The sequence below is a fragment of the Phyllobates terribilis genome, unplaced genomic scaffold (genome assembly GCF_046119375.1).
Source record: "Phyllobates terribilis strain yellow unplaced genomic scaffold, ASM4611937v1 Scaffold_4__5_contigs__length_816908805, whole genome shotgun sequence".
Classification (NCBI taxonomy): domain Eukaryota; kingdom Metazoa; phylum Chordata; class Amphibia; order Anura; family Dendrobatidae; genus Phyllobates; species Phyllobates terribilis.
Genome location: NW_027362764.1, coordinates 65,166,728 through 65,183,180, shown reverse-complemented (window position 1 = coordinate 65,183,180; position 16,453 = coordinate 65,166,728). Strand labels below are relative to the sequence as shown.

The 16,453-nt window shown below is 42.5% G+C and overlaps 1 protein-coding gene across 2 annotated transcripts in view; it reads left to right on the top strand.

The window, feature by feature from the left end:
- The first annotated feature begins 103 nt into the window (after positions 1-103).
- Positions 104-16,453, top strand: part of CFAP69 (cilia and flagella associated protein 69) — a 50,576-nt gene continuing 34,226 nt past the window's right edge. For both annotated transcript variants that reach the window (XM_073677450.1, XM_073677451.1), the window contains exons 1-7: positions 104-326; positions 4,730-4,792; positions 5,168-5,233; positions 7,863-7,972; positions 11,605-11,681; positions 12,420-12,518; positions 14,835-14,987. In XM_073677450.1, the coding sequence (XP_073533551.1) occupies positions 228-326; positions 4,730-4,792; positions 5,168-5,233; positions 7,863-7,972; positions 11,605-11,681; positions 12,420-12,518; positions 14,835-14,987 (667 nt within the window). In that variant the 5' untranslated portion in view covers positions 104-227. The remainder of the gene's footprint in view (positions 327-4,729; positions 4,793-5,167; positions 5,234-7,862; positions 7,973-11,604; positions 11,682-12,419; positions 12,519-14,834; positions 14,988-16,453) is intronic.

The following is a 16,453-nucleotide window of genomic DNA, read 5'->3' as shown; positions in this document are numbered from 1 at the left end:
CCTTTTTCTCTCCCTCATTTCGTCCATGATGGCACAATGACGTCACAGCCCGGGAAAGCCCGGAGCTAATGTAGGTCTATGAGGAGCCGCCGCTCTCTGCAGACACGGCCTGTCGCCATGGCAACCGTTGTTGTTTGTGTTACCGAGCAGGGAGAGAGCCGCGCTGTCCTCACTCCACAGCCCGCCATGCCGGCAGCTCAGGAGGTGGCCCGGTACAAGCCAACAACATGGCCCTGACACAAGCACCGAAGTCAGGAAACAACAAACCAAACGGGCGGCCGGTGGTGAGACTGCTGGTGACGGATACGGACCTGGTGCAGAGAGAGGTAAGTGTCCTGACACCTCCCAGCCGAGGGCGGCGCTGTGAGATTACACACAACTTCTATGCTCCTAATAATGCTGTGTACAGACCATACAACCGCTACGCTGTAACCGTAGAAACCGCCGCCAATTTTCTTTCTTTGTGCTTTCGTTTATTCCTCTCCTTCTTCCAAGCGCTTGTTGTTTTTTTGTGTCGCCATTCGCTTTACTTTAAAGCGAGGAAAAAATTCCAAGCGGGGTGAAATGGTAAAAAAAAAAAAATCGCATTTCCGCCATTTTTTTTTTCTTTTTACGGCGTTCGTGTGGTACAAATGACCGGGTAACGTGATTCCCCAGGTCGGTACTTGTATCGTTTTTATTTTTTCTCATGTAAACGGTTAAAAAAAAAATCCGAAATATGTAAAAAAAAAATGAAAAAAAGTTTTTTTGTCTCCATTTTTGGGACCCGTAACCTGGTTTGTGTGTTTTTTTTTTTTGTGTGACGATCTGACTTTTTATTATTGATGGCGTTTTGGTCGCTTTTTATGGCATTTTTTCGGGAAGATGAAATGAAAAACGGCAACTTGCAGATATCAAAGATGTTTATTTTCTTTTATTTCTTTTAAAAAGGGGGGAGGGGAGTTGTTTGATTTTTTTTAATTTTAAATATATTTATTTATTTAATGGGACTATCTATTTTTTTAGTCCCCTTAGGGGACTCAATTCTGCGATGTTTTGATCACTTGTTCTATATACAGTGAAAATTAGGTTCTGCTATGAAACCCCAGGCAGCTGCAGACCAAGGATGGCGGCAACAGGTTCCTTCACAAGGTCCTTGGCAGCAGTAGCAACCCAATGGCGCCTCCCGATTGTGTGGTGGGGGGGATCGATGAGAACAGGGGCACATACGCATCAGCAACTGAGCCATGTAAACGACTGACCGCTGCATAGAAATGGTTAAACAGCGATGATCGAAGCTTGTTCCCGATCGCTATTGTTGCAGGCATATGCCGGCTGTATAACACAGCCGACATCTGCCTTGTATGGAGCAGGCTCAGGTCTAGACAATCACACCTGACGCCACTTTTTCCCCTATATGATCATACAGTGAGGAGGAGGGATTGATTCATGCACACCCCTGAAGTGCTGCTAGGTTTATCTGGCTTTCAGTTGTAGCGCCACCAACAGGTGGTTTCTCCTCCAGCATTAACAAACATGTGGCCCCCTCTCTCCCATGCCAGAAATAGGTGGACTGATGCTGCGGACACCACCTGGAGTGTTTTCTCCACTTCTGTGACTGACGGCATCCCTAAATGTTTTCCACTGTATCTTTCCACCCATTAATTTAGGGATGAATGTGATGTCCACTTAATTACCAGATTGTTCACACATTTCCCTCATTAATGTAGGGATGGCAGGGTATCCTGATCCACGCAAAGCCGCACCGGCTTCAGGTTTATGTGAGCCATTGGGCCACAGAGTCCCGGAGTTTGTATACAGGTGCTTCTCACAAAATTAGAATTATGAAAAAGTTAATTTATTTCAGTTCTTCAATACAAAAAGTGAAATTCATATATTATATAGAGTCATTACACACAGAGTGATCTATTTCAAGTGTTTATTTCTGTTAATGTTGATGATTATGGCTTACAGCCAATGAAAACACAAAAGTCATTATCTCAGTAAATTAGAATACAAGCTTGAAAAATGTATTTAAAATCCGAAATGTTTTCCTACTGAAATGTATGTTCAGTAAATGCACTCAATACTTGTAGGGGTTTGTACTTTGTATTTTTTTGTATTACTGTGTAATAAAAATGTATTTAATAAGAAAAAAATCATCCTCCTGACTGCATTTGGGTTTTAGTCACGGGGGTGGTGCCGGCGCTGGTTCAGTCACCGGTCTGTCTATAGAGAGTGGCGTCTGTAACCGTGCCCCCAGCACTGACTGACAGCCGGCCCTACTGCTGAGCTGCGGACAGTCAGTATTCTGGGTCTGGCAGTGGAAACCAACAGCAATAAAAGCTAGCACTCCATAGGAATTGTAGTGGTACGCTGAAAGTGAAAGTATTCAGTTACATGAGTGACCATATAATACATGATCATGCTGAGACCACCAGGGCAGGAGCCCTTACTGCAGAGTGTCCCCCTTTAACGAGTTTTTAACCTTAATTTAGTTGGTGGATGTACCCAAACATACAAGACTTAAATCTCACGTGCCTCAAATGATATGTAGGGGCAGTATAGTACCTGTGTACAGGCGAGTAGGGGCAGCATAGCACCTGTGTACAGGTGAGTAGGAGCGGTATAGCACATGTGTACAGGCGAGTAGGGGCGGTATAGCACCTCTGTACAGGCGAGTAGGGGCGGTATAGCACCTCTGTACAGGTGATTAGGGGCGGTATAGCACCTCTGTACAGGTGATTAGTGGCGGTATAGCACCTCTGTACAGGAGAGTAGGGGCGGTATAGCACCTGTGTACAGGCGAGTAGGGGCGGTATAGCACCTCTGTACAGGTGAGTAGGGGCGGTATAGCACCTCTGTAGAGGTGAGTAGGGGCGGTATAGCACCTCTGTACAGGCGAGTAGGGGCGGTATAGCACCTCTGTACAGGTGATCAGGGGCGGTATAGCACCTCTGTACAGGTGATTAGTGGCGGTATATTACCTCTGTACAGGTGAGTAGGGGCGGTATAGCACCTCTGTACAGGTGAGTAGGGGCGGTATAGCACCTCTGTACAGGAGAGTAGGGGCGGTATAGCACCTGTGTACAGGCGAGTAGGGGCGGTATAGCACCTCTGTACAGGTGAGTAGGGGCGGTATAGCACCTCTGTACAGGTGAGTAGGGGCGGTATAGCACCTCTGTACAGGTGAGTAGGGGCGGTATAGCACCTCTGTACAGGTGAGTAGGGGCAGTATAGCACCTCTGTACAGGTGAGTAGGGGCGGTATAGCACCTCTGTACAGGTGAGTAGGGGCGGTATAGTACCTGTGCACAGGCGACTAGGGGCGGTATAGCACCTCTGTACAGGTGAGTAGGAGCGGTATAGTACCTGTGTACAGGCGACTAGGGGCAGTATAGCACCAGTGTACAGGTGAGTAGGGGCGGTATAGTACCTGTGTACAGGCGACTAGGGGCAGTATAGCACCAGTGTACAGGTGAGTAGGGGCGGTATAGTACCTGTGTACAGGCGAGTAGGGGCGGTATAGCACAAGTGTACAGGTGAGTAGGGGCGGTATATCACCTGTGTACAGGTGAGTAGGAGCGGTATAGCACCAGTGTACAGGCGAGTAGGGGCGGTATAGCACCTGTGTACAGGCGAGTAGGGGCGGTATAGCACCTCTGTACAGGCGAGTAGGGGCGGTATAGCACCTCTGTACAGGTGAGTAGGGGCGGTATAGCACCTGTGTACAGGTGAGTAGGGGCGGTATAGTACCTGTGTACAGGCGAGTAGGGGCGGTATAGCACAAGTGTACAGGTGAGTAGGGGCGGTATATCACCTCTGTACAGGTGAGTAGGGGCGGTATAGCACCTCTGTACAGGTGAGTAGGGGCGGTATAGTACCTCTGTACAGGCGAATAGGGGCAGTATAGCACCTGTGTACAGACGAGTAGGTTGTCGAATGTTTCTAATACCTCTGGAGCTTATTGGTGGTTTTAAGGTTCAACTCAATATCTTTGGTGAAGGACATAGGCTGTCATTCTGATGCATTTTTTCATAATAAGAATAATTTATTTGCAAGTTTTTACATAAGGAAGTAGTAGTATGGCTGTGTTGGGTCGTTGTCCGCCCAATGTAAAGGATACCATTTTTGTGGGGATCCAATGTGCCAGTCATGAGAAGTAAGGTGTAAAAGCCATATGCAAATTAGGACAGAAGTGCACTAAAGGCGTGTCAATGCACATGGACTGTTTTTTCCTAGCACACTGACACGCCCTCAATGCACTTACCGTGTCTTCAACACTAGATCGCTCATGTGTGGGACATCGGATCGCTAGTAAAAAAAAAAAATAATAATTTTTATAAGAGGACAAGCCCATACCCAGTCATACCGCTACTTCCATATGCAATAAGCTGCTGACAGGTTCCCTTCAGAGGGAACCTGTCATCTGATTTATGCTTCCAAAACTGAGCAGAACAGCTGAGAAGATTAATTTCTATAGTTTTGTGGTAAAAGAGTCAGTAAAACTTGTATTTTACTAATTGAAATCTCTGCCCTTTCTCTGTTCAGAAGTCCAGGGGGCGGGCCTTCTTCACTAAGAGACCACCCCCTGGACTCCTAAGCGTAATAACATGCAGCTCTATACCATGCTGCCAGCAGATCAGACACCATATTCAATGTGATACCTTCCCTTAAAATTGAAAAAATAAGTTTTTGTTTTTTTTTTGTTTCTATGTTTGATTGTTGTTCCTTTCTTTCTTTTTTTACAGGCCATTCAGTTTAAACCCATGGATCTAGATCGCGTGGTTAAATTGTTTGAAGGTCCATTCTCCGTAAGTCACAGGGTGATTGTACTTTCTTTCTTCTTTCTTTCTGCACCACTTCTTCCTACACCTACAAATAGTGAGCGAACTTCAGAGTCACGCCAAATCCAGCTTCGTTTAATTAAAGGGGCCGTAGCGGTGGTCGGTCTCCAAGGCAACAATCTGTAAACAAAAGAAACTGTTAATATCAGCTGAAAATTTTAATTAGTAGTAAATTGCATAAAGTGCTTATTTTTACAATCTCCATCCGACAACATCCATCTATGAGGATAATAGTATTATCTCGGTTGACATTTCTTCAGATACATACAGTATGTCAGCGGGATTGGTCTTTGTCCAGGCATATTAAATAGTAAATCACTATTCTTCTTCTTGTTTTTGCAGAAAGATTTACTTGAGAGACATATGAAGGCTTTAAAGAAAATCGGCAAGCATTACTACAACGGCATTGTATCTTTTTAATTCAGTATTAAAAAAACTAAAATAAATAAACAAAGAAAATGCTCAAAAATAAAATAATACCCTATCAATCCCTCCATAAATGTCCTTCTATTTTATCTTATATTGCAGTTAAAACTGAGAAATATATAAAGAAATCTTCACTGTGTCTCAGGAGATCATCAATGATCCCCTCCTCTTCCTCACTGTCCTGTCTGGCTGCAAGACAACTGTCTGCAGCAGGAGCCTCCCCCATCTGCCCTGTCTGTTATACGCCTGTGACCTATCTCCGTTTCCATCATACAATCTCCAGTTGAAAATTGAACAGATCAGCTAGAGATGAACCCCCTGTATTCTCTGCAAGACTTCTTTGATTTTTTTTTTGCTGTTTCAAGAACAAATATATAACATCCTGTAGATGTAATAGAATAGTGGGGACAGGAGAAATCCTCAGTTTATTTTAATTGCAGGTCATTGAAAATGTAAATTCATTGACACCTTTATATCTTTTATCTGTTGCTGCACTCCCAAATAATCAGCATTTTAATTTATATGTAAATGAGGCTTTTAGTGCTCTGGGTGTGACCTAGCACTTCCCAAAGCCTCAGCCTCCCCAGGTTGTTTTTTCGGTCTAGGACCAGCCTCTTTAGAGTGATTGATTGCTCACTATCTGGAAATCAGATGGCGAGTTGTCCATCAAGCTAAAAAAGATGGTGCTGGGTGTGGAAACAATCACGGGAGGCAGAGAATTGAGAAGTGCTCTGTCACACTCCGAGCACTAAGGCTAAGTGCCCACGATGCAGAAATGCTGCATATTTTTTCCGCTTCTCCCTGGCAGGAAAAACGCATGCGGATTTTACATGCGTTTATCCCGCCAGGTAGAAGCGTTTGTCAAGCGTTTTTGCATGCATTTCCGCATGCGGATTATCAAGCGCTTTTCCAAGCGATTTTAGCATCACTTGGAAAGTGCTTGACAACTTGGTCACACAATATAAATCCATGCAACCGGCATATATAGTGTGACCAAGTAATAGTTAAAAAAAAAGAATAAGAATGGTTAAAAATAAAAAAATAAAGATTATACTCACCTTCTGATGGCCCCCGGCATTTTCTCCGCTCCGTCTGGTCTGTTGCGGTGGTGTGAAGGACCTGCGATGACGTCATTGAGTCATGTGACAGGTCACGCGATTGCTGACGTCGGCGGTCGCGTGACCTGTCACTTCTAAATGACGTCATGGCTGGTCCTTCACACCACCGCGACCCATACAACAGACCGGACGCATCGCTGAGGAGGCCAGGGGCCATCAGAAGGTGAGTATAATCTTTATTTTTTATTTTAAATTCTTTTTTTTACAGGTTCTATGGTACCCGGGTCTGGATGAGAATCTCCTCTTCTCCAAACCCGGGTACCATCCACACACTGAATCGCTTAATATCCGCATGTGCACATGTAGTGATGCGGATATTATGCGATTCAATGCAAGTCAATGGCAGCAATTACGCTGCGTGTCTGTAAAATGAATGGACATGCTGCGTTTTTTTCCGCAATGATAATCCGCAGCGGAAATTTCTGCAGCACGTGCACAGCACATGCGGATTATCATTGGGGACCATGGGCACGTATTACCAAGCGTTTTTTTAAGCGTTTTCGCTGCGGAAATTCCGCAGCAAAAATGCTTGAAAAGCGCATAGTGGGCACACAGCCTTAGCGCTTTATTTGTTTATGAATTAAAACAATGATTTCTTAGAAATGCAGCAACAGATAGGAGATATAAAATGTTAATGGATTTAGCTTTTTGTTTTGGGGAGGATTAATCTTACTGACTGGTTCTCTTTAATAAGGAACATCCCCGTAGTGCACCTGGTGCTGTTTTTTTTCAAAATGTTATTGTGAGAATTTTTTTATTAAAATCAATAAAGAGAGAATTTGAAACGATTTTGTTATGTGGATTTTGGAGCAGAATCAGCTACAAATCATACCCTTATTAATATGCGTTATCACTTTAACCCCTTCACGACCTTGGGATTTTCCATTTTTGCATTTTCGTTTTTTGCTCCCCTTCTTCCCAGAGCGATAACTTTTTTATTTTTCCATCAATATGGCCGTATGAGGGCATATTCTTTACGGCACGAGTTCTAATTTTGAACGACACTGGAAACGGGGAAAAAATTCAAAGTGCAAAAAAAGTGCAATTCCACAGTTGTTTTTATTTTTTTACCACATTCACTAAATGCTAAAACTGACCTGCCATTATGATTCTCCAGGTCATTACGAGTTCATAGATATCAAACATGTATAGGTTCTTTTTTACTTTAGTGGTGAAAAAAAATGGCGCCATTTTCCGAGACCCGTAGCGTCTCCATTTTTCGGGATCTGGGGCTGGGTGAGGGCTTATTTTTTTTGCACCGAGAAGACATTTTTATTGATACCATTTTGGGGTAACCACGGATACCTAAGCTACTGCAGTGGGGTAAGCAACATAGCTTATCATAAGAACTATACTACATTTGTAATTGGAGGTATTAGCTAATATTATTATTATTACACCTACCACATATTGGAATAGGATCTTAGAGATGGGAATACTCCTTTAATGTTATCATAGTCATTTGGATTTTCCTTAACTTAAAAGAATAAAAGGTCCTAAAAGATTTACCCCAAATCATGAAATTATTAAACATTTCTGCGACAAAGATAGAAGACCATAAAGATTTCATAGATCCAGTGTGCGACGTTGTCAAGCTGTTCGGGTAAGTGCTCTGTCTACTTTGACATTTCGGAGTAGTGATTCTTTCCATAAAATACATTCCCCATTAATCACCAAAGTGTTTTTCACCAGATTTATGGCATGAAACACTTTTTTTGAAAAGTTGCAACTTTTTTTGCACCACCCAAAATTGTGCAACTTTTGTCTTTTTCCTGCCAGATCCACCAAACTGGGCGCAGCATGGACGGGACAGGATGTGGCGATGCTCCCTCCACAAATTCTCCAAAAGTTACCCCACTAGCGTAACACTCTCGGCGAGGCGCACCCCTGTGTCAGGATGCAATCAATTACACGCATCTTACTCCACCTCACCCCTTCATTCAGACGAGCATGTACAACACCAACATTAATAAATTGACCCCATTGTCTTCTATGGGGATGTCCAGTGTAACAAAAAGTTACGATATATCATTTCTTTGCTAGAAACAGCGCCACTCCTGTCCATGGGCTGTGTTTGGTATTGCAGCTGAACTCCATTTAATAATGGAAACCAAAGACATACTTGGTAACTTTTTGGAGGGATGTTCAAAAACAGGATAAAAAGCCCCCGCCGCCTCTTCTCATGATTTATTTCAAGACTTTCCTCTACAGTACACAACCCTTATCCAGGGGAACACGAGACTTGATTTTATTGAATAGATTTCCAAAAATCAGAAGAATGCTGAGATTTCTATCGAGATTCAGAATGAGACGGTACACATGTCCAAACTGCTACACGTCACTCCCATTTTGGAGTCATGTATGCCTGCACCCAACTTTTAGGTTTTATTCACACATCAGTATTTTTGATCAGTATTTGTACACCAAAACCAGGAGTGTCTCCAAAACACAGAACAGGCGTCAATCTTTCAATAGTTTTTCTCTATAAGTTCCACTCCTTGTTTTGGCATACAAACACTGACGTGTGAATGAGGCCTTAGGGCTCATGCAGATGTCTATAGATCTCAGTCCGATCACAGACTGCAGTGCATGGACTGACCACGGGTCTCTTGACCCGAGCATGACAGCTTCCTGTATTTCTATGAGTCGAGAGAGCTGCGGCCAGTCCGTGCATTTTGGTCCATGCTCGGATCAATTTGCATGGACGTCTTTATGAGCCCTAATTCTTCTCTTTAATAATAATCTTTATTTTTATATAGTGCTAACATATTCTGCAGCACTTTACAGACATTATCATCACTGTCCCCATTGGGGCTCACAATCTAAATTTCCTATCAGTATGTCTTTGTAGAGTGGGAGGAAACCAGAGAACCCAGGGGAAACCCACACAAACACAGGGAGAACATACAAACTCCTTGCAGATGTTGTCCTTGGTGGGATTTGAACACAGGACCCCAGCGCTGCAAGGCTTCAGTGCTAACCACTGCGCCACCGTGCTGCCCACCATGCTTCATCTCTGATTCAACCGTTTCCCTTAGTTCTTTGCTAAAAATTAAAATAAAAAAAACTCAAGAAGAATGGTGTATCATCCTCTCTGTTGATTTAACAGCTCATGTTCTTAAAATTATTTTTGACCTTTGCTCTTTTAGAGTTCTATAAGGCTTCGTTCCCACGATGAGTTTTTGACTAAGTATTTTTGAAAAAATGAAAGTAACTTTTCTTATTTAATGGATGCAGAAAATCGTCAACATCAAAAACGGCCCTAAAAGCTCATCGTGAGAACGTAGCCTAATATAACAAGTTGAGCTCAATGCTATATACATAGTTGCCAATATTTCTGGGTCATTTAAATAAATGTTTGCATCAGCCCCATCTTTTTTCAGTGGAGGTCTCCTGGAAAAGTTAGCACCTTGTGGGGTGCTGTTTGCTCCTCTCTTTATGTGGTCCACCTTTTATTTAATAAACATTTTTTTTTTTTTTTTTTTTAAAGGAATTGTTGCTAAATTTCTTGGAACATTTGGGTGGTTTATTGAAAAGTGGAGACATCTCGGAAGAATCATTGTATTGATGTCATTTATAAAGAGATGGCAGAATCCCTTTACATCCTCTTCTGACATGTCTCCTTTGAAGGGAATCCGTCAGCAGGATTTTGCTATGTAATCTGAGGACAGCAGGAGATAGGAGCTGAGACACTGATTTCAGCGATTTGTCACTTATTAGGCTGTGTGCTGTTGTTTCCATACATTGAATGTTTTATCACCAGGACATTATCACTGCACAGACTAGCTGCCTTGTGCCAAGTGGTCCGACCACATCCTCTCCTCTGATAAGCAGCTCACTGTTAATAGACAATGAACACAGAAAGCTACGGTTTTCTAAACTCTGCTACATCTAAAAACTCTGATTGTGTATCAGCTGCTACACTCAATAAACTAAGTGACGCATCACTGTATTCAGGGTCTCTTTCTCTACATTATGATGGTCTCAGATGAGGTAGCAAAATTCTGCTGACAGATTCCCTTTAAAGCAGATCTGTCACTAAATTTCAAAATAAAATCTGCATACATTAATAAATAGATACATTAGACCAAATGAGGCTGGTGTACTTACTTTTGAAAATTCATGTTAAAAATCCTGATATTAGGATGAGCATTTTATGAGTCCAGTTAAGGAGTGAGAGAGCTCATGAGTCCTAGTGTATTCAGTCTCTGTCCACCCAGCCCAACTGACAGCCGCAGCTTGTACTGAGCAGTGTGAAATCTCAGCAGCAGGACACAAAGGAGCTGTCAATCAGGCTAGGTGTGTGAAGATTCAGCATCAGGGAGGAGGGTCACTGAGGAGATGTCAATAAGCCTAGGTGGGTGAAGATTTATCAGGCAATCAGGCTAGGTATGGAGGCTCAGCATCAGTGAGTAGGGACACTGAGGAGCTGACAATCAGGCTAGATATGGAGACTCAGTATCAGGGAGGAGGGACACTGAGGAACTGACAATCAGGCTAGATATGGAGACTCAGCATCAGTGAGTAGGGACACTGAGGAGCTGACAATCAGGCTAGGTATGGAGACTCAGCATGAGGAAGAAGGGACACTGAGGAGCTGACAATAAGTTTAGATGGGCAGCAGCAGTGAAGAGGGACACTGAGGAGCTGACAATCAGGCTAGGTATGGAGACTCAGCATCAGGGAGGAGGGACACTGAGGAGCTGACAATAAGTTTAGATGGGCAGCAGCAGTGAGGAGGGACACTGAGGAGCTGACAATCAGGCTAGGTATGGAGACTCAGCATGAGGAAGAAGGGACACTGAGGAGCTGACAATAAGTTTAGATGGGCAGCAGTAGTGAGGAGAGCCACTGAGGAACTGACAATCAGGTTAGGTATGGAGATTCAGCATCAGTGACGAGGGCCACTGAGGAGCTGACAGGCCAGGTGGGCAGAGATTCAGCAGCAGGGAGGAGAGACACTGAGGATATGTCAATCTGGCTAGGTGAACATAGATTGAATTGAACTTTGATAAAGGATTATACAGTCATTCAGACATGAATTATCACAGTAAGTACACCAGCCTAATCAGGTCTGTTTAATAATGTATGCAGTTGTGTATTGTGAAATCTGGTGACAAGTCTGCGGGTCTAGAACTATTTACTCACTAATAAGATTGTCATTGGATGTAAAGTTTCCGTCAGATTGAGATAACAGAATCTCCTGACTTGTCTTCTTGTCTCTTGTGTCTGGAGCCTGCCTTTCCTGAAAGAGAAGATGTCAGATGAAGTCTTGTATGCACAAACCGTCGTGGAGTCACTATCCCAGCTAGGTGAGCTGTACCAAATTGCCACATTGCTTATGTTTACATCTATGTTAAAGAGTTTATTCGTAATTTTACATCTGGTGCCCTAGCCCAAGGACAGGCCATCAAGCTTGTACCATATGTATCATATGACGTGGATGTCAGTAATGTTGTACGGCTGAAACCTAAAAGGATTCTGCTGTGATCAGAGTAAGCTCTGATCGCAGCAGTTTAACTCCTCAGATGCCAATTGTGACAGCAGTATTCTACCCTTCCTGTTGCAGCCAGGTATCATTCTTGAATTTTTGTTTTTTTCCTCCCCTTCTTCCAAAAGTCACATCTTTTATTATTTTTACACTCTCTGTGTGTGCTGTGTATGGGAGACATCATAGCAGCTAGTCTTCACCCACTAGCACAGAGACAACTGAAAATCAGGGAGAGAGCCTACAGAGTAGAAAACTAGTGAAAAAATGCAGGATATAAGTCACATAATGGTCAGATATAGCGTCATTTCTCATGTACACACAGATGACAACTTATTCTGAAAAATCTGCAGAAATGACAGGTACACTGGAAGATGTGTCATTCAAGAAAAATAAAACAATCCATGATATTATGAATGGTACAATCTCTCGGGCCTCTTCAGCTCATCCAGCACATAGTTTGGGGCGTGGAAGGGTTAAACAAACATATTATATTAATTCCACACTTAATTAATTTCATTAGCTGAATTACCGGTTTTAATCTGCACTTTCTTTTCTCCAGGTTGTCTGATGCGGGTGCCAAGTTCTCAAGTCAGAATACAGATTTGCAATTCAGTTGCCAATTTTTACAGCCCACAGTCTACAAAGCTGCCAACGGATGGTAAATTATTTGGCATTTGCTAATTAATATTTTTATTAAAATAAATTTTAAAAAAGTGCAATTTTCTTGAATGAAGTATGTTTTATGCAGATTTATATTTGTAGGATAACTATTTGGCGACCCCTCACTATGTGCCCCTTACTACAGTCCTGCTCATCGTTATTAGCACCCATGAAGTTTAAGTACATAATGTGAAATATCTCCCGAAAAAATGAATCAAGTGAACGTTTTTCTGTATAGAGACTCATGTTAAATACAAAAGAGCAAATGATTAACAATGATTTAAAACCAAAAACAATGGGAGGGGAAAACAGAAAAACCTAAAGCTTGCTGTGACACTGGTATTACCAGCCTTTACATTAATTTAGTGTGGAAACACATTTTGACTCACCTGTGGTAAATCACAAAAGAGATTCACCTGAGATTAATTGTCGGTGCCCATGTGACATGAATTAGCCCATGAATGATGACTTCAGTGTTTTAAAAAGCCACATGGCAGGCCCTGTTCCTTTGTCACAATGGCGAAGACAAAGGAGCTGTCTGAGGGCATCAGAGCTGATATTATTAGCAAACACAAGACTGCCAAAGGGTATAAGGCCATCTCCAAAACCTTGGTATCCCAGTTTCAACAGTGCACATTGTTATTAAGAAGTTTGCCAAGCATGCAACCATCAGGAACCTCCCTGGATGTGGGGAAAGAGGAAAATTGACAAGAGATGTCTTTGAAGGTTGGTGCGAATAGTGGAAAAAACACCATGTCAAACATTCAAAGACGTGAAGGCCAACCTAGAACAGTCTGGGGTCATGGTTTAAACAAGTACCATACACCACACACTAAACCAAGCAGAGCTGTATGGGCGAAGGCCAAGGAAGAAACCATTGCTGAAGAAAAGACATAAAAAGGAACGACTGATCTTTGCCAAAGAGTACCTTGACAAGCCACAATCCGTCTGGGAAAATGTTTTGTGAACAGATGAAACAAAAAAGTAGAGGTTTTTGGCAATGCAAAGCAACAGTCTGTTTACAGATGGCACAATGAAGTTTATAAGGAAAAGAACACCTTACCTACAGTTAAGCATGGTGGAGGATCCATAATGCTGTGGGGTTGCATCTGGTACTGGAGGCCAGGCCTTGACCTTATCACAGGAATCATGAAATCAGAGAATCATCAAGAGATTTTAGAGCGAAATGTCCTACCCAGTGTAAGAAAACTTGTTGTGAGTTGAAGATCATGGGTCCTCCAGGAAGACAATGACCCAAAACATGCATCCAAAAGTACAAAGGAATGGTTGAAAAAGAAAAATGGACTGTTTTAAAATAGCCAGCAATGAGTCCTGACCTCAATCTCATTGAAAATCTTTGGGCTGAGCTGAAATCTGTCATTGGGAAAAAGAACCTGCAAATATTCAAGAGCTTGAACAAACTGCAAAGGAAGAGCGGGAGAAAATTCAATCTGAGAAGTGCAAGAAGCTTATAGATGGCTACAAGAAACGTCTGGAGGCTGTCAGCAAAGGGTGTGCAACCGAGTATTAATTAGGGGTGCCTTTATTGTTGCACATGCTGTTTATTCTGTTTCTTCTTTGAAATTGCAACATGGAAGTTGAAAAACAATGTTTTATTGTTGTATTACTTTGGACCACTAATTAAAAAATCCTGAGGATATAACTTTGGTACATTTCCATTTATTTCTGAAGATATTGTACAGTCTATGAAAAAAATGAAGGGGTGCCAATAATGGTCAGCAAGACCGTTTATGGCCTGTTAGCCAAAATGGAGATTGAGAGATTTTGTATACCCTGTTTTTTTTTTTACTCCCCAATATCTGGATCCAATTACATAAATTCTCATCCACTATGCTGCTACTGTAATATAGAGCAGATTTCCAATCCAGGCACAAATATGAATAGGAAATCTGCTGCGTATCTAGCAAAACAAGAACTGATATCGCTAGAGTTAAGCAAAAAGATTTGCAGAATCCTGGTCCATCAGCCACATCAGTAGTCCATGACTGCCAAGCCAGAGGCTCCTTTACCTGCTGGCATCCCCAGCTCCTCTTTTGGTTATTGGCTCCTTTGTAACGTCATCATTATGGTGAGACGCACACTTGACGCCACGCCTTCTAATTAGAAGAGGCGCCGGGAATTCTCATATGTATGATGAGGTTCTCAGGGCTCTCTCTGGTCCTGGCTCCATGGACTACCGATGTTGCCGCTGGACCATGGTCCTGCGGATCAGTTTGCTCAACTAACTAGCAATTGATAAAATGGCCAGTTAATATAATATTAAATTATATAAATATGTAAAATTTCATAACAGGCCTTCGACCAACAAGTGTCACCTACAAGTTACAGATGGCTGAAGTGGGAGGATTGGCAGAAACCCTCGTTTTGTCTTTGGCTATAGTGGAGAACAACTTACAAGAGAAGCTGGCACTTCTGAAAGTACTCCAGCTCTTATCAAGCACCACCGGTACGTATGCTGCACCTATACACCTGCTGCATCACATCAGCTTTGTTAAATAGGTTATATTTGGTTTTAAAGGGGGTCTTCCAATAGGACATTAACCCCTTCACGACATTTGACGTACCTATACATCATGGTTGGATAGGGGTTCCCGACCGATGACGTATAAGTACGTCAGGGTGATCGTGGGTGGTAGATGAGCTGTGCCTGCACGATTGTCGCCCGGAGCTTGGCTTACATGATAGCCCAGACCCATCTCTCATAACCAGAAGTGGTGCCCGCACCGCCCCCGTCTGTTTAACTCCCTACATGTCGCCTTCAATATAGATTGCACCATTTAGGAGGCTGCAAGAGGGAGGGTGCTCTCTCTCGTCTAGTCGGCACTCCCGCGACGTTATTGCAAGAGCCTGATCATCATCATGACGACCTCCGGGTCTGCCAGCTGCGGCAAACCTGTTAGACCATGAGCAGAGCATGGTCTAAGAGGCTACTGTCAGTAGGTGCATTACAATGCATTATACCAGTGATCAGAGTGATAAATGTTAAAGTTCCAAAGAGGGACTAAATAAAAAAGTAATAAAAACTGTAGAAAAAGTCACAAAATAAAAAATCTATAATACCCATAAATATGTACAGTATTTTTCTGAAAAAAAAATATAAACAAAAAATAGTACACATATTTGGTAGCGCCGCATCCGGAAGACCTGACCGCTAAAAATTTCACACTAGTTAACCCCCTCAGTGAATACCATAAAAAAAACTATGCTTTTTCATCATACTGCCCAACAAAAAGTGGCATAAAACGCGATCAAAAAGATGAATGTAAATCAAAATGGTACAGCTGAAAACGCAATCTTGCCTCACAAAAAACAAGTCACCATACAGCTCTGTAGCGAAAAAAAAAGTTATAGCTCTCAGAATACTGCGTTGCAAAAACAATTCTTTTTCCAAAAAATAGTTTTTTATTGTGTAAAAGCTGCAAAACTTAAAAAAATATATATAAATGTCGAATCGCTGTAATCGTACTGACCCGAAGAATAAAGCTGTCATATCAATTTTTCGGCATTAAAAAAAAAATCCTGAATTGCTGGTTTTTGTTCATTCTGCCTCCCAACAATGATAACAGAAAACAATCAAAAAATGTTATGTGCCCGAAAATGGTACCAATGAAAACGTCAACTCGTCCCGCAAAAAACAAGCCCTCAAATGACTTGCAAAAAAAAATGCGTCTTTTAGGCTGTGTGCCCACGATGCGTTTTTTAATCGTTTCCGCAGCGGCAAAAACGCTGCAGAAATGCTTAAAAACGCATGGTAGAAGGCCTGCCATGTTCCCCAATGATAATCCGCATGCGCTGTGCACATGCTGCGGAAATTTCTGCTGCAGATTATCATTGCGGAAAAAAACGCAGCACTACCAATTATTTTTCGGAAGTGCTGCGTGTTCGCCGCCATTGACTTGCATTAGAACGCGC